This window comes from Ostrea edulis, chromosome 1, assembly GCF_947568905.1.
Source record: "Ostrea edulis chromosome 1, xbOstEdul1.1, whole genome shotgun sequence".
In the NCBI taxonomy this organism is placed as follows: domain Eukaryota; kingdom Metazoa; phylum Mollusca; class Bivalvia; order Ostreida; family Ostreidae; genus Ostrea; species Ostrea edulis.
Window position 1 is genome coordinate 83274269 of NC_079164.1, and position 26437 is coordinate 83300705.

Consider the following 26437-nt stretch of genomic DNA (forward strand, 5'->3'; position numbering starts at 1 on the left):
AGTTTACAATTTATCAACTGTGAAACTATGTTTAGCTCATTTTTGTGAATTTGACGTGCCATATCTATACAAAGTTTGGCTCCACCCTGGGGTCAGAACCTCTACTCTGGGGATCATCAAATTTACAATTTCGGTAAGACTATCTGCTCTTTTTAAATATCCATTCAGAATCAATTTAGTATCAATAACACTGATTGATTGATTGATTGTATCTTGCTTAACGTCTCACTCAAGAATTTTTCACTCATATGGAGACGTCACCAAGACCGGTGAAGGGCTTCAAATTTAGGCCTATGCTCGGCCATTGAGCAGTGAGTTCCTTTACCGTTTTTAAGGTCATCTCCGAGGACCCGTGACATTCACACCTGATGCCAAGCGTTTGGCGATGGAACTGTCACTTCCTGTTTTAACGACTTAGACATTATATAATAAGTTTGGCCCCGCCCTGGGCCAGAACCCCTACCCCGGGTATCATGAAGTTTACAATTTTAATAGAGGCCTTCTCATGCTCTACATCACTGCATTTAGTGCCCCAGGAATCATGAAATAAACAATTTATGTCACCCCTGTTCCAAAGATGCTTCATACCAAATTTGAAAAGAATATGGATCAAGAAGAAATTAAAAATGTCCATTGTTCACACATCTAATAACTTGAGTATTTTGGTCCCACCCTGATACCAAAACCCCTACCCCTGGGATCATCGAATTTACAATTTTAGTAAGAGACTACCTGTTCTTTCTTAATATCTGTCTAGTTTCAATTTAGTATCAATAGGTTTTTTAAGTGCCCCACCCTGGGGTCAGAACCCTTTTCCCGGGGATCATGAAATTTATAATTTTGGTAGAGGCCTTCCTGCTCTACATCACTATGCATTTAGTGCTTTGTAATCATGCAGAAATTCAAACCTTGGGATGGTTCAGACAAACAACAACAAAAATTTAAATGGTGCTCATTTTGTATGCATGTGTATTTGTATGAGATCAAGTTTAAGGACGACATTTCAATACAGTGATTATAAACATTTGATATTATATAGCACATTGACCATGATGAAATCTATGCATGCAGTGTCTGTATTTGCACATTGTTAATTTTACTTGTACATATTATGGAAAACTTGTCAGATTTCCTTGTTACATTTCATTCTAAACTGGGGAGTGATTTGCTGGTGATTAATATGAGAACTCAATTTGAATACATGTACATGTAGTAACATTTTAAATACAAAGAAAATACATATTTTGGAGGTTGTAAAACCATTTTATGATAGACATGTTAATGTTACTTGTAAATTGAAATTGACATGTGTAGAACAACACTTAGCAGCTGAACATTTTCATTTTGATGTGAAATATATACTATGTATCTGAAAGACCTGTGAGGTGTAGATTTTACCGGGGAAAACGGGAGTGCAATACTCAGCTGTAATATTTTCAATTATATGCTTAAAACAACAACAAATGCTGTCAGGATTGTGAATCCATCGAACTGTAGATTTAATTTATGTATTGCTGTACTGTCACTGTTTTCTTTGTCTGTCATCAACAAGATCATCTATTGAATGTAACATCCTTTTGTAGGGATACAAAAAGTAGTCTTCTTCACCACTATGTGGTATTCTCTGTGTGGAATATATCTTATTCTGGAAATTCATGAAGTTTCAAAAATTCTGACAGCTTTTTATCAGAATTCAAAGTGCATGTACATGTATTCAGATAAAGACTTTTTTCTTTCAATGGTCTTTTCTTAATGTGTGGTTGTTGATAATTTTACTACAGCATTTTTTCAATGAATTAGATATTGTTACCTAGATATTTATTTCTCTCATTACCAACTGGTGTTTTGAATGTTGTGCATCTCTATTTTATATAATGTGGAATTTACTTTCTTAAACATATCATTTGATGAAAGATTTACGATTTCTTGTTTTTATGGACATCATTACTATGAAGTTGATAGACAATACTGTCATTTTATTTCTTATCATGTTATATATTTGAGAACATAGAGCATCAAATAAAATGAAATTTAAATTTGGATATAGGACAAGTATGATTATTTAAGGAATGTGTTGCTACATGTATATGGTTCTGAAACCTGGCCATTAACAGCTGCCACTCTAAGGAAACTACTATGCAACGACAAAGCCACGATAAGATTTATCTGCCTTGTCAATCCTGAAGTGAACGTCACCTTTGAGTCTCTTATTGCTCAGCTTTACATCAGAAACATTACTGATGTTATCCAGACATGTAGGCTGAGATGGCTTGGCGATGTTGAGCGCAGTACGGGTCGGCTATCACAGGTTTGTACATTGAATGTCACAGGATATCGAGCTCGAGGTAGACCAAAGCTGACATGGGATGAGATAATAAAACGAGACCTAGAGTCTACAGGATTGGATAGGATCAATCCACTGAATCGCCAAGTATGGAAAAACAAACTTGACTTTGGGCCACACTTAAAAAAAATGTTGGTTTGCCATAGCCCGAGGGTCATAAAAAATACTGGGTCGGTCGGTAGGGATTTTTTTTTTTTTTTTTTTTTTTTTTTGCTGAAAATATATTGAATATCAAAAGTCTGTTTTTATATTTTGTGTTCTTTTGATGAATTAACCCTATAACAGTGAATTACTTGCAGAACTGTCAGAAACCTCTCTAAAAAGTGCAGTTTTAACTTCATGGACAGGAGTAGTCTGTGTATGGCTCATATATCATTTTGTTATTCTGATATGTTACTTGTTTTGTGGGTGTTTGTTTTTCCATGTCTTGAATATGTCCATTGTTTTTTCAAATTTGTCTAGTCTTGGTTGTCATGATTTTACTTTCAATGGCCAATGTAACATGCATGTATTATGCAACTGAAACTTGGTAGCATTGCTGTTGAACTAAAACATTATTCGTATAAACTCAACACAATTTCATGTTCAATGATGTTGGACAAACGATTTCTGACACATTAAATCCGTGCTCTGCAGTACCTCGAATTTCCAAAATGCCCATTAGAACTAACGAAATTCCCCTTTGAATCAATTGTTTAAAGTTAAATTGAAAGATTAGGGATTGATTCAATGTGTAAAATATCGTCTCTGAAGAAAAAATAACAAAAAAATTTTAATAAAAAAGGGGTCTTGTTTTGTTAGAATTTGTGTTAATCTAAGGAAGGTAACTCATGTAATTTTTCTTTCATTTAGAAGAATGTGTTCAACCATTATTTCCTAATCATTATATATATACATTGCTTAAGTTGAATTAAATCAACATTCATATATATTTTTCAATTCAAACAAATATTGTATATAGGGGGGAAAATCTCATGCTGCCCCTTGAGGGCCCTTGATTGGAAAATAAAAATGTTATGTATAAATTTTGCTAGAGTTATCTTTCTTTGAAACATCGTAAATGCGAGAAATGAACACAATTGAATTCCCTAAATTTACAATCACAAATTTAAAAGCTTTTGATCATAAAAGATTAAGATATATAAGCTTAATATGCATTAATGTATATAATTAGAGGGGAATTTCGATACTTTTAGGTGGTATTTCGAAAACTAATATTCCTGGGGGCATTTCGGTAAATTAAGGGCATTTCCGAATATTCGGGGTACCCATTTACATTTTCATCGGACACAGTTGTTGTTTGTGTCCATAATCATCGAATGATGCCTCGTTGGATAATTAAAATTCTACCAGTATGCCATGTGCCGAATCGATCATTTCAGCGCTTAAAATTGCGGCGATTTACAAAACGCCGCAAAGAACAAAACTAAAAACAAAACGCATCTTCACAAGTCAAGGGCTATTGATTAGTTACCTCGTTACAAAATAAAAACAACACATAATGTTCTTGATGTTAAGAAAAGTACCCCACGAAGACAATTTTTTGCTCTTTCCAAACTTGCATCTTAAACGAGGAATCTCATTGGATGATTTAATTTTAGGTTATTGCGTCATCCCCTGTCCCAAACCCGTGTTTTGAATGGCGACTGATGCGAGCATGGTGCGAGGTAACGAATCAATAACCCTTGACTTGTGAAGATGAACCAAACGCGGATAGGAACTTGAAAGAATAACGGAAGTCGGAAAATCGAGTGGGGAAAAAAAACTTGGCCGAAATTATGTCATTAAAAACTTTCCAGTCGGGGGGTTAAAAATGGGTCGGTCGCGCGATAGCAAACAAACTCCTTTTTAATTATGGCCTTGACAGGACAGCCAGGAAAAGGATTCATTTGACCTAGATAATCAAAATGAATGATGATTAATAAATGTCTAGCTTTGCTGATTATACAAATTACTCCATCTTTTGATTGTGTTATATTCCCATATAAATATAGACAAGCTAAATATTTATTCGTTGAATTTTTTTTCTTCTTCATATACATGCTAAGTTGAAACATCACTGAAAAGTGAAACAGCAAGGGTTTATTGCACCAACAAAAAAAAACTTTGGGAAGTATAAATTGTTGTGTAAAGCTATTGAAAAAATGAACCAGAAAACAAAACTTTTCAGAGACTGCTGAAGTCTGACTGTAGAGTTTTCAGAAGTTAATTATCTTTCACAAACCAAAAAGAACAGTCAGATCTACGAAATTCAAAGATGAAGTAAGCACCAACATTACAGAAAATTGATATGTGCAATAACACTGAAGACAAAATGGTACCAGGGTAAAGCACTGCTGTATAAACATTGGAGTTTTGCGAACACTATAATTCAGTGGATAAATGAAATTGTGACTGCAGACGCCTTCAAGACCGCCCTACAGAACCCGCATTGTGTTAAAGACCGCCCTACAGAACCAGCATTGTGTTAAAGACCGCCCTACAGAACCAGCATTGTGTTAAAGACCGCCCTACAGAACCAGCATTGTGTTAAAGACCGCCCTACAGAACCAGCATTGTGTTAAAGACCGCCCTACAGAACCAGCATTGTGTTAAAGTCTACATAGGATTCTACAACGAATCCTGACATTACATTTTTGAGTAATCCCAACTTGGAAACCTTACTATACACGTTCTTCTTTTTGAGATTTTACTGAGGAATTGAAACAGGAAAGATGACAATTTAACTAAGGAGGGGGAATGTAGTGGATTGGGCTATATTAACTGTGTAAATCATCTGACTAGTATTGCAGGGGGCCCGGTTCGATTCCTGGTCCAGTCGTGTATTTTCTCCTTTCGTGTTACATTTGGTGATGTGACCACCCTTTGGACTTCAGGTGAAAGTCTTGCTAGGAGCAAACAATCTCCATAAGTTACACCTATACTGTATTGAACATAATCGTTTTTATAATAAAAGATTAGCGTTTAACTTTAATTTTAACTTTAAAATTTTGAATTTTCTGTGGATCCCGGAAAGGCTGTTATCATACAAAGTCCTTTCATGTTTACTTCTAAGAGAAATAGGTATGCAAGTCACAATCAAGTGATGTGGAAAAACTTTACTTTTCAAACTCGAAAATAAGTTCATAGTGATGAGTAACTTTGAAATATATGCGTACTTCGAGAAAAACATTTTCCTGGTTGGAATATAAGACTTCGTGTTAAATAACATTCCTCTCATTTTACCTTAGAACTTGGTTTATTCTTCATGTTCAGTAAATAAGCACAATGCATGAAATACAAATACACGGGTGTTTTTTTTTTTAACTTTCTGAACAGGACATAAGAAATGCCCCCTAGTTTAACGGGTGTGATGCAGGAAACAAGTTGGTCTTTATAATTCATCCATCTTCCTTATTTAGTTACATACCAACTCAATTCTCTCCAAGAACAATGTGGTGGAAATGTCTAATGAGCACTTTTGGTTTACTCTTTCCAGTAGCTCTGGGATCCGTTGTATCAAGCGATAATAACGGCTATTTTCTGGCATCATTATACAAAAGTTTGCTTGAAGGTAATTACACATCAGCAATCCGGCCTCATTGTAGCGAAAAGGCATTGAACGTAACAATCGATGTAGGACTTCGAGAAATAGTAGACTTGTCAGAGAAACAGGAAACCATCAAACTGAAAATTTGGGTTCGCCTCAAGTGGGAAGACTGCAATCTCACGTGGAATACTTCAGACTTCGGTGGAATTTCTAAAATGGTAGTTCCATACGACAAAATATGGATCCCAGATGTGACTTTGCTCGAGGGTATCAACGAGATTGCAAATATGCCAGATACCTTGATAACAAATCTTGGAGAAGTGTATTATCAGTTCCAAACAACAGTGCACATGACATGCGGAATGAACATCGCCAAGTTTCCATTTGATCATCAAATGTGCACAATAACCTTTGCTCCCTGGATGCATACAAACAGAGAAATAGATATGTTCAGTAAATCTGACACTGGGGATCTCTCTTCCTTCGTCATCAACCAAGAATGGGTTGTGGTAAGTCTAAAGGCAACCAAGATTACTGAATTGTACAATTGCTGTGATGAACCATTCTCTAGCATTTCCTATAAACTGGTGATCAAACGCAAAGCCACTTTCTACATAATCACGATGATTCTGCCTTTCTTTGCCCTCACCATATTATCTATTGCTGGTTTTGTTTTGCCATCCATCTCTGGTGAGAAGATCGCATTCCATATGAACATTCTTTTGGCTGTAACCGTGTTTCTGCTGTTAATTCAGGACACGCTTCCATCCTCCTCCGAATTCTTCCCAACGATTGGAATCTACTTCACCATCACCCTTCTGTTGACGTGCTTGTCGTGTGTCATGTCTGCCATAGTTCTTTATCTGTTTTACCATGATCTCAGTGGCAAGCAGATGCCAGAATGGGTGAGGAAATTTTTCGTTCAGGGACTCGGCCGCCTTATGTTCATAAAACCACACACACTAATACCTGTTAAATCTCAAGCAAACAGTCAACAAGACACGGTTCGGGAGAATGCTGTGAGAAGGAGTGTGATTCCAACAGACAAATTCAAAAAGAACAGGAAGAGTATCAAACCAACAGTTTTAATGGGAGTTCAGAACGCCATCTATGATGATTGGGAGAAAGAACTGGGCGACGTTCAACTACGAAACCAAACCAGAGCGACCTTCATGGAAACTGATAAGTCTGTATACTCTGAAGCTAACAAGATGAATGAGTGGGAACTGTTGGCCTACACGCTGGACCGGTTCTTTACTGTTTTCTACATCTTTGTCACAATCATCAACACTACTGCCTTTCTCATTGTGCTTAGTCAGAATGATGAACCATAAATGTGTTAAATAGTAGAGTTCATGGAAATTTCAATACAGGGTCAATGTGTGTATGAGATAAATTACAATGACAGAGAGTCTTAGTATAAATTCTGGTTGTTTTGTTTTCCTTCTTTACCATCTGTGACAAGAATAACGAAAGACCCATGGTCTGCAGTGCTCGTCTACAGATAATCATGTTGTTGCCCCACTCGGGCTCCAAGGTCATGGTTTGAACAAACTCATGTCTGTATCACATGAGGATATTTGCATGCTAATTTAACAAACTGCATCCTTGTGGTTTTTAAGAGAGATGTATAGATTTATACCATGGTTCGTAAGGCTGAAGATGATTCAAAGCACTTATAATTACAGCAATTTCAAGTACTACCCAAGCACCTTTGAACGATATGTAAATGTTAAAACAGAAAGCTGACACAAGATATTAACTGGATTCTTTTAATTCTTATTCTCATTTAACCCCATTTTATTTATTTATTTTCAGTTTGAATAATTTTCCGTGTACAGAAACTATAATATACGTCGCAGAAAAATGATCAGTTCTAACTCAACCTTTCAATTTTTTCATTTATTCGTGCGAGTCCTCATATCAAACTAGCGATGATTCATTTTTACCACAGGATCATCAAGGATTTTTGTTGGATCAAGATTCAAGCACCATTTAAAAAGAATCCAAGAATTACAAATTTAAGCATTTTCCCCGAGACTTTGTACTGTTAATGTAATTGCGAACACTTTTCAAACACTGGGAAAAATTGAAACACTTTTCATGGTCCGTACGAACCCTGTAAATATCACAGTTTTAATTAAGGACAAAGAACAAACATGGAGGATGTGCACAATAATATACATAATTTTGAAAATGAAACCTTTCAAATTTAAAAAATGCTTTTTAATAGAAAGTAATCCGAGAGAAAAAAAAATTAAAATCCTGCTGGCCTCAAACCCGCAATAGGTTGACATGCTAAGGTGTCCGATTCTGAAATGCATCACTAAGTTATACAATTTCTGTAAGGAATATGTAACTATTGCTGCTAATTTATATTTTTATTCGTGTTTTAAAAAGGAAATCAGCCATTATGACGATGCATATTTTAGCTTTGAATGTTCGTAGTGTAAATATTTAGCTTTGAATGTTTTGTAGTGTAAATATTTAGCTTTGAATGTTTGTAGTATGAAGAGCAAATTAAATTACAATGAATTCCTCCAATTGATTCATACCCAATCTTGATATTTTAGGATTTACAGAAACAACAACAGACCCACAGGCCTTGTCGGTCACCTGAGTACTATCACTACTTCCAAGGGCTATGAAATCTAGGAAAAAATGTCTGTTATGAATATCTAAGCTAAATTCTAATGTTCAGCAACAGTATGAAACAAGATGTGTTCTTAAAACCTCACTGTCCTCAAAAGTGCATACTGATAAAAGGCTTTACATAATATAATAGGTGTATTAACAATAAAACATCATATGATGACTGATTTGGACCCATCCTAGAGTCAAAACCCTGGGTTATGAAATTCATCATTTTTTGTACGTCCTTTTCCAATATTCCTAAGTATGCATTTAGATTTTATACAATATCAGCAAACTTAAACATAAATACTATATATATGGCACGCCAAATTCACAAAAAATGAGCTAAACATAGTTTCACAGTTGATAAACTAGGTTTATCGACTGTAAACTATAGTTTACGGACCGTAAACTATAGTTAACGACGTTAATCTATATTTCACATCTGTGAACCATAGTTAACAGATAATCTATGTTTCACAAGCGTAAACTATAATTAACAATGAAAACAATCATTAGCGACTGCAAAACATAGTTTATCTGATAAATACGGTTTCACGATTGTAAACTACGGTTTACAAGTCTAAACTATTATTAAGTTTATCTGATAAATATAGTATCACAATTTGTGAAACTAGGATTAACAATTGTGAACTATAGTTAACGAATGTAAATTGTAGTTTACAAATATGAATCTGTATTTATCAGCAAAATCTATTGTTAACGTTTATTTAAAGACGGACAAACTTGGATTAGCATTTGAAAACTATAGTTTACAACCGTTAAATATAGTTTTACGGATGAAAACTATAGTTAACGAATCGTTAGCTATAGTTTACAATTTATCAACTGTGAAACTATGTTTAGCTCATTTTTGTGAATTTGGCGTGCCATATCTATACAAAGTTTGGCTTCACCCTGGGGTCAGAACCTCTACTCTGGGGATCATCAAATTTACAATTTCGGTAAGACTATCTGCTCTTTTTAAATATCCATTCAGTTTCAATTTAGTATCAATAACACTGATTGACAAATAAATTCTAATGTTCAGCAACAGTATGAAACCAGATGTGTTCTTAAAACCTCACTGTCGTCGAAAGTGCATACTGATAAAAGGCTTTACATAATATAGGTGTATTAACAATAAAATATTATATGATGACTAATTTGGACCCATCCTAGAGTCAAAACCCTGGGTTATGAAATTCATCATTTTTTGTACGTCCTTTTCCAATATTCCTAAATATGTATTTAGATTTTATACAGTATCAGCAAACTTAAACATAAATACTATATATATGGCACGCCAAATTCACAAAAATGAGCTAAACATAGTTTCACAGTTGATAAACTAGGTTTATCGACTGTAAACTATAGTTTACGGACCGTAAACTATAGTTAACGACGTTAATCTATATTTCACATCTGTAAACCATAGTTAACAGATAATCCATGTTTCACAAGCGTAAACTATAATTAACAATGAAAACAATCATTAGCGATTGCAAAACATAGTTTATCTGATAAATACGGTTTCACGATTGTAAACTATGGTTTACAAGTCTAAACTATTATCAAGTTTATCTGATAAATATAGTATCACAATTTGTGAAACTAGGATTAACAATTGTGAACTAGTTAACGAATGTAAATTATAGTTTACAAATGTGAATCTGTATTTATCAGCAAAATCTATTGTTAACGTTTATTTAAAGACAGACAAACTTGGATTAGCATTTGTAAACTATAGTTTACAACCGTTAAATATAGTTTTACGGATGAAAACTATAGTTAACGAATCGTTAACTATAGTTTACAGTTCTTAAACTATAGTTTACAGTCGATAAACCTAGTTTATCAACTGTGAAAGTATGTTTAGATAATTTTTGTGAATTTGGCGTGCCATATATATACAAAGTTTAGCTTCACCCTGGGGTCAGAACCTCTACTCTGGGGATCATCAAATTTACAATTTCGGTAAGACTATCTGCTCTTTTTAAATATCCATTCAGTTTCAATTTAGTATCAATAACACAGATTGATTGATTGTATCTTGCTTAACGTCTCACTCAAGAATTTTTCACTCATATGGAGACGTCACCAAGACCGGTGAAGGGCTTCAAATTTAGGCCTATGCTCGGCCATTGAGCAGCGAGTTCCTTTACCGTTTTTAAGGTCATCTCCGAGGACCCGTGACATTCACACCTGATGCCAAGCGTTTGGCGATGGAACTGTCACTACCCGTTTTAACGACTTAGACACTATATAGTAAGTTTGGCCCCGCCCTGGGGCCAGAACCCCTACCCCGGGTATCATGAAATTTACAATTTTGGTAGAGGCCTTCTCATGCTCTACATCACTGCATTTAGTGCCCCAGGAATCATGAAATAAACAATTTATGTCACCCCTGTTCCAAAGATGCTTCATACCAAATTTGAAAAGAATTAGATCAAGAAATTAAAAATGTCCATTGTTCACACATTTAATAACTTGAGTATTTTGGTCCCACCCCGATACCAAAACCCCTACCCCTGGGATCATCAAATTAACAATTTTGGTAAAAGACTACCTGTTCTTTCTTAATATCTATCTAGTTTCAATTTAATATCAATAGGTTTTTTTAAGTTCCCCACCCTGGGGTCAGAACCCTTATCCCGGGGATCATGAAATTTACAATTTTGGTAGAGGCCTTCCTGCTCTACATCACTATGCATTTAGTTTTTATTACGTGTGCGGTTCTCTAGGAGATTTTTGAAAATTGGTTGATTTTTGCCCCGCCCTTTCTGCCCCATGGGGTACTGGAGTCTCGAAATTTACAAATTATGTTCCCCTTGTCCCAAACATACTTCATATCGAATTTAAAAAGAATTGGACTGGTATTTATCAAGAAGTTAAAAATGTTCATTTGTTAACGCACCAGAGTTAAAAACTGATGATTCCGAGCCCCCCTGAAAATTTTCCAGGAAGTATAAATTCCTGAGTGACAGACAGTAAAGTATATACATGTAACTTCACTTACCCTAAATTTATAAGGTTAAATGAAATTTTTAGCATTTCCAAAGCAAAAAAAAAAAAAAAAAAGTTCCCAAATTAATTTCACCTATATGAGCCATATTAAATGCAACGCAGCAATTTTAAAATAATGCCATTATACATGTACAACTGGGATCATTAGTCTTGTTGTCACAATAATGACCTGTTCAGTGTTCAGTCAAAAAACAATTGAAGAGTAACAACCACAAACACATTTTCATTTATGTTTTTTTTTTAATACTCAATGTGACATTTAATAAACAAAGGTAAAACTCCTTACAATAACAAAGTTGTTTAGGGGAAGCAGCATACTGTTTTAAAAAAAAAAGTTCCCAATTCATTAACTTTGGTAACAAGTCAGTACATTTAGGTGCCAAGAAAAAAATTCAAAAAAGCATGTGAAAATTCAATTGTATGAGCTTACAACTTTATTTTTCAACTAGAAATAATAAAAAAAAAAAAATAAGGGAACCTTGTTAATACTTTTAATGGAATATATTTCTGTTAATGGATAAAATACATTACATGCTTGTAATGAAGTTTTGTAACATTGTTCCGTCGGATTTCATAGTAACTGATTAAAATATAACAATTAAAACTATAACAAGCTGAGAACATAAAAAAACCAATGTATATATAACAAACCAGTTGACCTCCAACATCGGGGCCAACACTAAATATACCGCAATGAGGAATGAAATGACAGACTAAAGCTTTTGGACAAGAATTATTGTAGCATTCTTATATTAGTAACGAATACAATACACAATGCATGTGATTGGATTTTACAAATACATACGTATAGCTGAAAATGTGAATCTAGTATCTACAAGGGTTTCGCTAACTCTAAATAAATGATATTTTCTGCTGTGCAAGCAATAGGCAGACCATGGCTCGAGATTCATAGTTCCCCAAAATTTACAGATACTAAACTTTAATTGCTATGTACAAATTACAGTAACCCCTTAACTTTGTACACTGTATGTAAAATCTACATCTTCAAATCAAGTCTTCTGGGTGAATCTTGCTTGCTAACAACATCTTGTATACCCCAAATTACCTGCCCAAGTAAGTGTCCCTGTATTAAAAGTGTCATGCATGATAAGAGAGATACTGTGCTTCCGAAGGATTTCAAAATGAATGTAGCAAATTTTCTAAAAACAAATCAAAATTTACTTATTTCACAAAAATTCTTAGTGGCATAAATTTCAATATTCTTAGTTCACATCACAAGAATTTAACATGTTTTTCTTCCAATTTATATTTTTCATCAACTTTGGACAGATCTGGGTTTTTGACAATACAAGCAAGAGTGTTGCAATCTTGTTCTTGAAGCCAAAAACTGTTTATAAACTTCCCATATTATGCATCAAAGGTCATGAAATTTTCAATCACTGGGCAATTCTTTTTCCTTCATTTCAACAGATTACAAAAACAATGTGCTACCAACCATGACACACCGAAGGCGTAAGCAGGAATACACGTGTATGTAATGACCATGCTGATTCAACTCTATAATGCGAAATGAAGTAACCACTCGACACACACTATTAATATATAATCTCAGAGGATATGTACATCTATGATACCATATTGACCGGTAAATATGAAAATAACTTTCCTTTATCCTCCCTTCCCCCCCCAAAACCGGTAAAAATAAACACAGCACCAATCCATGTATCTTAATGTTCTATTTGATATTTGCTATAAAAACGGTAATATCACAATGAGTTGACTGAACAGAAACTATTACACAAAGTACATAGTATACCTATAAAAATTATCCTTTGTGTCAAATCGACTATAAAAACTCTATAATTGATTTATTTTTCAAATGTTTGATTTACGAGCGAGTACAACTCAAGTCTTAAAAATTGAAATAGACAAACTTGCTGAGTAGATTTCAATAAGAATAGAAAACTAAATGCATCAACAATCAGAAGTCTGTTAGATTTCATGTAAATTGTATGCTGGGAATTCAAGAAATAAAGCAATAAATCAGAAATCTATTTCCGCATTACAGTACCAAAACCATATCGACTATTACAAAATACTGTCAATCAAAATAAATTTATCAACCTACACAAATGTCTCTTCCTCATGCAGTTTCTTGCCTAAAGACTTTGTGTACAAACAATATTGATGTCAAAGTAAATAGTGGTAAAAATGTTGAACACACTGTACCTATTCTTTATAAATTTGTTTCTCAGTCTTTTGTTTTCAATTTGTAGTCAATAGTTACATTAATGAATATAAAGTTCAACAATTTCATGAATGAAGTATATATACATTTTTATGTGTATGTATCTAAAACTCAAATGATATTTTGACAACTACTACATTTCAACCAATTCTAAAACTTCCTTCTCAGAAACAAATATGCATCCACAAAAGAAATGTTCGTTACTGACAATACAAAATTATTTACAAAGGAAACATTTATAATAGTTCCAGCTGCCATATCATGACACAGTATACTCCACCTCCTACTCAAAACTTAAAACAAAATTATCTACATGTAGATTACATTAATGTCTAAGAAGACATATTTTGTACAACTATGTTATATGCATTTTAAAATGTCAAAGTTATTTTTAATGATGTGAATTAATTCTAGTTTTTACAAATCTGTACCTTTCCTTATAAAATTAATTGTTTCTTTGTTGACAACCTCTTCATTTACTTAACAACCATACATTATGGTCAGATTAAAATCAAACTCCACCTGCAATCTAGGCTCTTTTGAGTCAATTTCTGTAAAGGTATATAATTAGTTTATTACTTATTTAATCACCTGAAGTGCCTAGAAATCTGATTTTATTCCAGTTTTACTGTTTTAATTAAATTCAGTGGCTCTATAAATAGCAGATACATTTTCAATACTTCATATAAAAGAAATAAACACTACTACTGTGGAGGGGGTTTATAAATCATAAACATTGCTTGGCTCAAACAGTTTGTAATATGACATGTAATGACAAAATCATGAATGGGGACAATACGCAAACACAAAAATCATATCACAAACAACTTGTTAAATAAATACTGAAAAGTCAGTCTTTGTTCTGTAACCATGGACACTCGGGTGTTAAGTCGTGCCCCCTTGAGATCGCAGACTGTCTAAAACGGTTCGTAGGATGTTTTCAACTGAAAGGAAATAATAACATACATGCATCAATTTGGTTATTATTTATCAAGACTACAGTAAATTCTCAAATCATAAAGTTATTTTGTATTGAAGTTGTCATCTAAACCTTAAACAATAACAAAGAAGAGTATTTGTTAAATATGGTCAATAAAATCATCAAATTACATAAAGGGTAATAAAATCCAGTTTACAGACTCAAAATCATAAGTTACGTATTGTGCTTATTTACTAAGCATGAAAGAAGTAGCATTCGAGAGGTTAAATCTGAGGAGTGTTCTTTGAAACAAAAGAATCATATTTCCAAGCAGGAAAATAATCTTGCAATGGTATTCTCAGATGTCACATATATTTCAAAGGTCTTCATCAGTGTTAAGGAAACTATTGTTAGATGTGATATTAAAGATTTCCAAGATCTTTTGAATTGTGATTTGCATACCTATTTCTCTTACAAGTAAAAATGAAAGGACTTTGTATGATAACTTCCTTTCTGAGACAAAATTTTAAAGCTTTTAAGAAAGATTATATCTTAATGTTATATAAGAGATCATGTTTCATGTACAGTTTCACACAATTTGTCTCTGATAATTATACAGTTCTTCGAAGTATAAATAGTATCAAAAGTGTCCCAATTTCGCAATCTAACTTAAATTTAGGGAAAATATTAATTCTTGTGAATGTTTTTATTTAATAAAATACAGAGCACAGCTTTCAACAAACAAAATTGATCAATCTTCATATGCACTAGAAAGATACATATCTATGCCTCAAATATAAAGTTTGTCCATGCCTGTAATCAATGTTTTCTAGAAGAAAAACTGTGCGTAAATATATTTGATGGGCTAGTTAAATAAATGCTTCATGCATAGGAAACAAAATTTATGTCCTTTCCTACCACAGGTTCTGTGGCGATCTGTACTTCCCCCATTAACAAAATATTAAGTAACAGAAATGCTTCACAAAAACAACAGTATATTAAAGTATCTGTCAGACATTTATGAACATTGACTTATATAAAGAAATATCGGTGGTGCATGTAAAGGAGAATGAACATGAAATTTTTGTTTATATTGCAAAACACAATCAGGATAAGAATTAACTTAAAATACAAATCTAAGCATTTTCAAAGTCTTTGTGCTGTTTCTGCATTTTCAAGGTCAGTCAAACTTTAAGCACTTTTCATGGTTTGTACAAACCATATAAATAAATTGTGATTCAAATATATTCTTATGTGCAAAATAAGGGTCATGGTCTACATGTACACTGCATTAGGATACCTTCATATTTGACAAATTGTGGACTTGCTTTTCAGAAGATTGTTCAAAAATATTTCTTATAATTAATAATTATTCCTTTATTTTCAACCCTTTGTGTATATTTCACTCATACTGAGATGTCACCACTTGTAGGTGAAGTACCACAAATTTAGACCTATGCTTAGTGTTCCTTGGCGAAGGAGCAATCACTACCTATGTTTATGTCTTTTACAAGTTTGATACACGATAGAGACTCAAACTCACGATCTTCCAGTCACAGGTGAACACTCTACCACTATACTACCAAGACCGGATTTGTTATTTAAACTTATGATTCTATAATGGATGTTGTCACATAATATGTAATATACTGGTCACTCAGGGAATTAAAACAAGAGGCCCAAGGGCCACATCGTTCACCTGAGTTACTTTGGCCCATATCTAAAGACTTTCCATATATATTTGTATGTAAAACCTTAGTCCGTATTGTGGCCCCAACCTACCCCTGGAGGCCATGATTTTTACAAACTTGAATCTACACTATGTCAGGAAGCTTCATGTAAATCTCAGCTCTTCTGGCTCATTGGTTCTTGAGAAGAAGATTTTTAAAGATTTTCCCTATATATTTCTTTGTAAAACTTTGATCCCCTATTGTGGCCCCAATTTACCCCTGGGGGCCATGATTTGAACAAACTTGAATCTGCACTATGTCAGGAGGCTTTCATATAAATTTCAGCTCTTCTGGCTCATTGGTTCTTGAGAAGAAGATTTTCCCTATATATTTCTATGTAAAACTTTGATCCCCTATTGTGGCCCCAATTTACCCCCGGGGGCCATGATTTGAACAAATTTGAATCTGTACTATGTCAGGAAGCTTTCATATAAATTTCAGCTCTTCTGGCTCATTGGTTCTTGAGAAGAAGATTTTTAAATGACCTCACACTATTTTTGCATTTTTGTGATTATCTCCCCTTTGAAGGGGGCATGGCCCTTTATTTGAACAAACTTGAAAGCCCTTCACCCAAGGATGCTTTTGGCCAACTTTGGTTATAATTGGCCCAGTGGTTCTTGAGAAGAAGATAAAAATGTGAAAAGTTTATGACGCCGACGACATCGGACAAATTTGGATCAGAAAAACTCACTTGAGCCTTTGGCTCAGATGAGTTATAAATGCTACCATTTCAGTGGAAAATCACTGAATTTATTTCTGTAATAGTATACATGTAGATTCCAAAACCTTCACTGGGCTATCAAATGGGGTGGTCACATGATCAAATCCTGTTAAGCCCAAAGGCTTCACAGTAAATTTTATCATGCAATGAACCACTTTATAGCTCAATGTAGTTTTTTTAAAATGGCATTTATTATTTACAGTATGTATGCATTTCAGATGAACAGTCAATTTTAAAAGATTGACAATAACAGTCTGCCACACACCATGGCAATTGTGACCTACAAAATGTAACACAGAGAAAAAGGGTGTCTTTGAATTCTCAATCCATGTGGGGAACTGAAATAAAGACTTCTGATGGAGGATTGATGTCATTAGTCTGAAAGAGTGTGTTTGTATCTAAATGTGCATTTGGGATAGTCAGTTGGGGTGAAATAAAAGGGCGGCCTCAATCGAAGTTTTAAAAACATCGAGGGATTTCGAATAGGACAGACTCTGTTTGATACTAGGCCTACGTTTAGCTAATGCGGTTCCAGAGATCTCAACAAGTCATGCACAAACTTTCAAAATACAACAAATCATTTTTACTTATCACTTCCAAATACAGATGTGCTAGCCCCTTTTTTAAAGAAAAATTCTCAGATCCAGTCAGCAAACTATCAAATATGATTAAAGTTACAAGCAGTCCACAATGAAAAGCAACTGCGCTGTAACAATAGGCCAAAACATGAAGGATAAACGCCGACAAAGAGGAGGATGACGCCACCTCCATTCAATTGCTTTTTAAACTGGAGGTATTCTGTATACCCCTACCCACAAAATAATTTAAACAATCAAAGAATAAAAAACACTATGTTCAGTTCAAAATAAATCTATACATTACCAACTGAGATCACTGGTAAGGTGCAAAGGCGATGACTAATTCAGTGCACAGCTCAAAAACAAAACTAAACTCTACCTTCTAGTTGATTATTACCCTGTGTGGAGGGATTGCCACCTTGACCTCCAAGGATAACAATACTTGGGGACTGTGCTGGGGCAGGGTTTGGCACAAAATTATTAGTCGCAGAGTGCTGGGGTTGAGCCAGAGGCTGAGCAGCTGCTGCTGGTGGGTTGCAGATTATTATCTGGGGCACAGTTTGTTGTTGCTGAGGCTGTGCTTGTTGCTGTGGTTGTTGTTGCAGATGTCCATTTATATCTGAAATTACAGCTTCAACTTTTAAAACTGTATGTACTTTTTATGCACATCAAGCTCTTTATGCAGGAAAATTATCAAAGGTTTGAGTTTAAAATGTAAAAGAGAAGTCTCTCCTCATAAATGTTATAGTAAACACAAGAGGCCTACATATCAGTCACTTGAGCATACACCAACTCCATGATGAAATTCTAGTAATTCTTCAGTTCTGCATATCTAAGCTCAATTCTAATATTCATTCAGCAGTATAAAGCAAGATGTGTTCTTAAAATACACTCCCAAAAGTGCCCATACTAATTAACAACTTTATAAAAAATATAAGTTAAATTAATAACGATGATATCCTTGGCACTCCAGTGATGTCATCTGGTTAGAGTTCACAGTAGTACTGACAGAGATTCAATAGATACTCTCTGTTATTGCTGAGTAAAATTTTGATATTCTATACGCATCCAAAAAACTGATGACGATATTCAATGCAAGAACAGCTGTAGAACCAGCCCATGGACATATCTGAAGAGACACCCGAGAAACGTTTGCCGCCATCTTGACAACATGTAACCTAGATCAACGTACCACAAAGGTTTAGCATTTATCAGTCTTGCCTTTTAAACGCTTCTGAGACTTAGTACATGTATATCAAAAATTCTAAAATTAGAATCTAAAATGAAATTTTCCTGCAATAACACGCCATATTAAGATTTTCATTTTTTTTAAAAACAGCAATAAAATTAGCCATGTGGCACGCAGGGGGCCTGATTTTATATATCCTAAAAAAGATTTTTTTTAATTGGTTAACTTTTGGCCGTTTTTGCCCTATCCCTAAGGCCCCGGGGTGCAGGTTCCTGAAATTTACAATTCATGTTCCCCTTGTCCCAAAAAAGCTTCATACCAAATCTGAAAAGAGCTGGAATGGTTGTTACCAAGAAGTTGAAAATGTTCAATTGTTAATGCAGAGAAGACAGCGACACAGACCAATAGGTCAGTCACCTAAGTCACTCAGGTGACCTAAAAATAGCATTCAAAATTGCCTTACTCTGTGTCGTTACAGGATTGCTGTTCAAAAGCTGTTGTTGTGGAGTCGACATCTGAACTTTGATATCAGGAGCTGCATCTGCATTCACCGATGTAATATTATGTAGAGGGATATTCATATTTCTCAGCAGAGTTTGTGTGACAGATGTATCAATTCCAGTATTTGTAAGACCTCCTAAACCTACTCCTTGACTGGGAGTAAAGTTTTGTTGTCCATTCTGACTAAAGTTATTTTGGTTCTGGAAAGACGGTGTGGTCTGAAAATTGGTTGTGAAACTGGCTCTGTTTGACTGTAGAGAGGCTAAATGTGTAGCCAGAAGTTGGGCAATGCTGGATGATGCTTGGTAACTGTTTTGCGAGTACTGAGGGGTTGTCTCAGGTGCAGGAGTGTGTGGTTGCTCATGGATCTCCGGCTGGTTCCATTTTTCCTGAGATAAAAATTAAAAATAATGTTCTCACATTCAAAAAGATTTTATCTTTTCAAACACAATTGATCTGAGTGAGTTCTATTTATACAGACATCTACAGGCTTCTCGTTCATCAGCTTCTGCATTAGGGCTGTTCCAGAAATGATCAAATGGGGGGGTCGAGCGGCAAATGATATTTTTTTGTGTGGGTGGTCGTATTTTTTCATATTTTAATTGGTCCGTGGTGGGATTGTTAATAAAATATTTATTATGGGTAGTGGGTAGTTTCTATTGTTTTATTTTGTGCTACGTGGGTGTTGAGTTTTCAGAATATTTTTATTGTCGCTCGTCGTGTTGGTCACAAAACGTCGGAGGGAAAATTGAAAACGTGCTTTCGAAATGCTGCTTTCGAAATCGAAAGTAACATAGAACTATTCGAGTTGTCGCTCTTTGCAGCGCATAACTTTCCATTACGACACTCTTCAAATTAGAGGCGCGTTTAATAGGGTCCCTTTGGACGTGATGGCGGCGAACTCTGTTCTGTAGATTATTACAGTTTACAGTGCATCGATTTTGGGAATATTTTGAAACCAATAGGTATTCCGTTTTCTAATAAAAATAGGCAAACCTTAGTTGATTTATACGAGGGTACCGATGCGTTATATTTATCAGTCGGTGTGATGGTGATATAGAGGCCTCCGGGCGCGGGCTCCATTAGAAGACGAACGATTCGTGGAAAAACATATCCATACCCATTTCATGATAATAGCATCGTTTGGACTCCCAATCTTTCCAACATTCCCGCCATAGATGCCTTTGATTGTTGATGCGACATCGTTTCTTCAGAACTACTGTGATACAATGTCGCACAGGCATTACCGCGTCATTGACTAGAATGTTTGTCCCGAAAACCTCGCGAGATTTGTACCGTTTTCATTTTTAAAAATATTTTTGTGGTGGGTCTGGTTAGTTTTTTTTTTTTATTAGATGGGTCATTGTAAAATGAGTTTATTAATTTGATGGGTCATGGGGTAATTTTTTATTTTTTTTTATGGGTGCTCGGTACATACAAAAGGTGCCTCCCGACCCCCCCCATGTATTTATTTCTGGAATAGCCCTTATTGGATGTTGCAAATTTTACTGTGTCAAAAACTTTTCTTTCTTTTAGGTGTATTGATACTTTACATTTACATGTATATTAATACAGATGATGCACTCACATTTAGAATGGCTTCAGCCATTTTATCGATGTTTTCTGGATGATCCTTTTTGGCATCCTGTAAAATGTTTGCCAAGTCGTGCGGAACATCTAAAATGTTTGTCTGTGAATTGTATGAATTGGAACAGACAGATGTCAGGGAATTGTTACTGTTTTGGCGACTCAGCTGTCTGGAGGGTTGAGTGTTTGTTACCACAGTTCCGCTCAGGTGATTCGGGATCATTTCCGGTGTAGTGGTGCTCATATTTCCTATTCTCACATTTGAGGTTGGACCTGCATTAAGGATCTTATCCATTTCGATTTGAGAAACAGTAATGCTTCCTTGAGATAAAAGGTTGTTGATGTTAAGCCCAAATCCTTGCTGTTGATTTCCAGTTCTGGCATTAGCATGATCTGGAATCGTCAGAGGTCTTTCCTGTTGCATTATGGGATTTGAAGCTTGTATCATGGAATTGGAGGCCTGCTGATGCATTACTTGGGTGCCTTGTTGCAGGAGGCTGTCCATAGTCTCTTGTTTTGTAATTACCCTTTGCTGGAAGATGGAACTCTCTAAGCTTACAGGAGTATTCATCATGGTAACTGGAGTATTCAACACTTGTTGATTAAGATCTCCCATTGAAAGCGGAGTCTCCATGCTACCAGAGTGCTGCATTATCTGTGTCTGAATCAGATTTTCTTTTGTATCCATGTTCTGCTGGGCATTTGGTGGAGTTGCATCCACCTGCATCTTCATGTCCATGTTGAGTGTTCCCGGGGGTAGCTGGAACATCCCTGATCCATTTTCTGCTTGTTGTTGTGTCTGTTGTATCTGATTACTTAGTTCCAAAGCCTCTGTAAAACAGATCACATTGAAATATTTTCCAGGAGAGACATAACATTTATGGGCTTTTTACTTTCAATGTTTTCAGGGTACAGACATTCCTACAAATTTTCGATTAATTTACAGTATATTTTCATCTATAAATGATCTCCAGTCGTGGCTCCAACATTCCCCCCCCCCCCCCCCCCCCCCAATACTGTTGTTGAGATAAAGATTTTAAAAGATGTTTCCATACATATTGTATGACCTCACCCCACTTATATTTTAGGAGTCACAATGAATATGAAACTTCAATCTGCACTACCTTGCTTGCATATCCACATGACTTATCATGGTTCTGTAGTGACTGGGAAGATTCTAAAATATTTATCCTATAAATCTGCATGTAAAAAATTTACCTCCTATTGTGACCCCACCCCACCCCTGGGAGTGATGATTTGAACAAACTTGAACCTGCACTAGTCTATGTCAGGATGCTTTCATGTAAATTTCAAACTTTTCTGGACCAATGGCCTTGAAGATCAAAATGACCCCACCCTATTTTTGCCTTTTTCTAATCATCTCCCCCTTTGAAGGGCCTTTCATCTGGACAAACTTGAATCCCCTTCATCCAAGGATGATCTGTACCAATTCTGATTGAAATTTGCCCAGTTGTTCTAGAGAAGATGATTATGTGAAAGACAGACAATGGATAAATTAGCTCACTTTGGCTCAAGTGAGTTAAACAAGAGGTCCATGGGCCTAGAATCACTCTTCTGATACATTGTAGAACAGGCAAAAATTCTCACTAACCAAGATTCATCAATTAACAATGTTTGATGATGTTAAGTCAAATAGTACCTGAAAATTTAAATGTAACTGTCCAAAAGTAGGTCACGGTGACCTACTTCTAATCGACACACTGAAGATTCAAGATGCATCAACTGACAAGTCAAATAGTATTCAAATATAGCTGTCAAATTCCAAAAGAAGGCCACAGTAACCTACTTTTTGGTTGACACACTCCAAAGACTCAAGATGCATCAACTGACAAAGTTTGATAATTGAAGTCAAATAGTATCTGAAATATTCAGATATAAACGTCAAATTCCAAAAGTAGGTCTGAAGACTCAAGATCCATCAACTGACAAAGTTTGATGATTGTAAGTCAAATAGTATACATCTGAAATATTCAAATATAGCCGTCAAAATCCAAAAATAGGTCTCGGTGACCTACTTTTTAGTCAACACACTCTGAAGACTCAACATGCATCAACTGACAAAGTTTGATAATTGTAAGTCAAATAGTATCTGAAAATATTAAAATATAGCCATCAAATTCCAAAAGTAAGTCACGGTGACCTACTCTTTGGTCAACAAACTATGAAGACTCAAGATGCATCAACTGACAAAGTTTGATGATCCTACCTTTCATAGTGTCCAAAATATGCATCTAAAATTGAAAATGTGAAATTTGAATGTCTGCAAAATTAAAGTAGGTCACTGTGGCCTACTTTTTTTTTTATAAATATGTTTCATGGCCTCTAGACGCATCAACATACAAGGTTTGATGATTCTATCTGAAATAACAACCTAAAATGTATTCATAAATGATTAGCCATAAAATTCAGAAAGTAGGTCATGGTGACATACTTTTCACATGACGCAGTTCAAGGTCCCATGATCCATCAACTGACAACTTTTGATGATCATAGGCTCAAAAGTGTCTAAGATATGCATCAAAATCCATTTAAGAATAATTACCTGCGAAATTCAAAAAGTAGGTCACCATGACCTACTTTTGAGACATCATGATATTAGGTCTTAAGATGCATCAATTGACAAAATTTGATGATCCTAGTCCTTATACTAAGCAAAATATCAAAGTTTTAACAAAACAAAATTTAAGGTCAACTTTGAAGTGACCGAGACCACACCCTTTGCCCCAGGATGATGCCTTGAACCATTTTTTATCTACAACCTATCCTCATCCTTATGCATAAGTATGGTGATAATTTGCCCAGTGGTTCTTGAGAAGAAGATTTTTTAGCAACCACTACTTTTGTTTGCATTTTTCTAATTATTTCCCCTTGTTAAAGGGTCACAACCCTAGTTTTAGTACAAATAAAAGCCCTTGGGCCAAGGATACCCTGTGACAAATTTGACAAAAATTGGCAAAGGGGTTCTTGAGATATAGCCCTTTTCCCAAAAAGTTGACGCACACCGCATGCCAGACATATGGCCATATGATTAGCTCTTTGAGCCTTCGGCTCAGAAGAGCTAAAAATCTCAAAAACATTTAATAAGAATTGTGAGAGCTCCAAAAAAATCTCCAAAATATCAAAATGGACTTGTAATAGCTCTAAAAAAAAATCTCCAAAACATTTAAAAAGACTTGTAAAAGCTGGGTGGGTAGGGGTTGAATTATTTCTCACCTGGTGACACAGTGAAAGACATTCTGCGCTTTTTGAAGGTGTCCGTTTCCATGGGTGTTTCATGTTGTTTCACAGGAGTGAGCGGCGAAGGTTGTACAACTAGAAGTAGGCATTAGAAAAAGATTAGTTACTGGTGACTAATAAAAAACTGAATACACGCTTTCCATTAGCTATATCCATGTCTTTCAGTACACCAAAAACATTTCATGCAGTATCAGCCATTAAGTACTGTCTGACCTGAGCTGGTTAAATGTAGTGGGTACATTAAGGACACCTGTGGAATATTGTGACAAGCGACGGCTAATCATCGGATGACAAGTTTCATACCAGACAAAGTTAGGGCACACCGATCACAAACACTCTGCTCTATATTAAGCTTCACTCTTTAGAGATATACAAACACGAAAAACTGAACATGTCATCTGTTTTGGGAAAGGAGATGCATAGGTATGATCAGGAATACTGAAGGTCTTTACATTTCAAGTCAATATTCCATGCAATAACAAGACAATTTGGATATAGCTAATTGAAAGGTTTCTGTGATCTGCATCTGTGGGTCTGAAAAGGAAAGAGCATTCAGCAATCATCTTTTTATCTCCAAATCTGAAAGGCATTTACACTCCATATGGCATCATACAATTATTAAAATATATAGACAGATATTGAGGTTACATATGGGTTCATTATCAACCAGCAGTAAAAGCAAGAAACATACCCAAAGTTTAACAATTATCAGAACACTTTGATAATTGTGTATTTACAGAAAACTATATGGAAGAACCACCTGTTCACGGCAAACTTTGACCTCTGGCTTCTGATTGGACAACCTCAAAATGAGGATATAGGTCAGCCTTTGATAATCAGCCACAGTTCCGTCGAACAAAAACGTCTATGGGAAGATCACATTTATACATTGTTAGCATAATCCCCCCACAAGAACTAAAGTCATAGCATACAAAATGGCCTCTGTGTTTTTTAAATTGAAGATTTTGAGTAATACTTCCATGTTTCCTTTTTTTTTCCTGAGTAAAACAGCTATGCACATAATCATAACAAGTTTGTGCTGTATCACACTCTGACTGTGGAAGTGTTGAAGTGTTCAGAGTCTTCATCAGACCAAATCACTGATTGATTTTATTGAATATTTCTACATGATGTTTGTAATCATTTAAAAAAAATCTCTGCAATTTTTTTTCAAGAGCAAGTATCATAATTATGGATATTTTTGTTTCAAAATGTATTTTCCCCCCATTCAACTGGCAACTATTCAAAAACTTGAAAACTCTGAATGACAATATATGAAATTAATCAAAGTTAAAAATCAAAGAAAGAAAATAAGGTTAATATCAATTGATTAAAATCAAGTTTTTAAAGAAGCATACGAAAATTAGAACCCAGGAAAAAAAGTCTTCAGGAAAATAAATTTTTTGAATAAAAAACATCAGTAAAAATGTGCTGCAGCAACGTCTGGACTTGCATTACATGTAAGTATGGTACAATGGTAGAAACTTAACAAAAAAAAAACATCTTCAGCCATAAAATATGCATGAAAAAGTGAAATATTGCCTTACAATACCTCATGTTTCCCGATCCTGGATTCACACATATGTTACTATTTTTATTCTCGAAAGGCATCCTTGTACAGAACACATTTGGAAACAAAATTATCCTGCCAAATTTTTATCCTTTCATGTCAATTTATTGTCAGTTTTTGTCTTAAATCATACAAATCAGAATTTCTGGAAATGCAAGATCTAAAATAAACAACACTTTCATTTTTCACCCCTATTAGAATTGGAGTTCTAAGTTAATAATTTTCTACCTCTCATTAAAAGTTCATCCATTAAGAATCACAGGAATGTATTTTTATTGACAAAACTCTTTCTAATATGTCTAAAAATAAATCCCAAAGTCTTCTGTCAAATAATGATTTTATGTTTAAATTTCAAGCTGAAGTCTGAAAATTTGGCAGGAAAATGCTGAAAACTAATTTTGATATCATTAATGTCAATATCATGGTTGAGAATGGTGCTTGAACACGGATGCCAATCTAAAAATGGAAGATGATAAAAAATACATCAGAAACCATCCACACATCATTACCATCAAAAGTCCGAGAAACGAGTTTATATGTTTTCAGGCAAACAAAGCACTCCGAACCCTTGATTTCTTTTGTTCATTATCTTGCCCACAACTGGCACATGTCATGTTCATTTGAAGCCAGAATCGGAAAAG

At 34.9% G+C, this 26437-nt stretch overlaps 2 protein-coding genes across 4 annotated transcripts in view; one reads left to right on the top strand and one right to left on the bottom strand.

Annotated features, from left to right (window-relative positions):
* Positions 1 to 5709: 5709 nt before the first annotated feature.
* LOC125678285 (neuronal acetylcholine receptor subunit alpha-10-like) lies at positions 5710 to 8392 on the top strand. The gene has a single exon (XM_048916615.2). It carries the CDS (start codon positions 5777 to 5779, stop codon positions 7205 to 7207), a length of 1431 nt encoding a protein of 476 aa, XP_048772572.1. The 5' UTR covers positions 5710 to 5776; the 3' UTR covers positions 7208 to 8392.
* A 3362-nt stretch (positions 8393 to 11754) lies between these two features.
* Positions 11755 to 26437, bottom strand: part of LOC125678267 (nuclear factor of activated T-cells 5-like) — a 51183-nt gene continuing 36500 nt past the window's right edge. For 2 of the 3 annotated variants that reach the window (XM_056163427.1, XM_048916584.2), the window contains exons 11-15: positions 24203 to 24301; positions 20970 to 21799; positions 19344 to 19770; positions 18071 to 18310; positions 11755 to 14687 (exon numbers count right to left, since the gene is read on the bottom strand). In XM_056163427.1, the coding sequence (XP_056019402.1) occupies positions 14629 to 14687; positions 18071 to 18310; positions 19344 to 19770; positions 20970 to 21799; positions 24203 to 24301 (1655 nt within the window). In that variant the 3' untranslated portion in view covers positions 11755 to 14628. The remainder of the gene's footprint in view (positions 14688 to 18070; positions 18311 to 19343; positions 19771 to 20969; positions 21800 to 24202; positions 24302 to 26437) is intronic. The other variant, XM_048916592.2, reaches the window with a different exon arrangement.

Bases quoted from the DNA above. Each gene is read 5' to 3' on its own strand.
- LOC125678285 (XM_048916615.2), top strand. From the start codon at position 5,777: ATGTGGTGGAAATGTCTAATGAGCACTTTTGGTTTACTCTTTCCAGTA.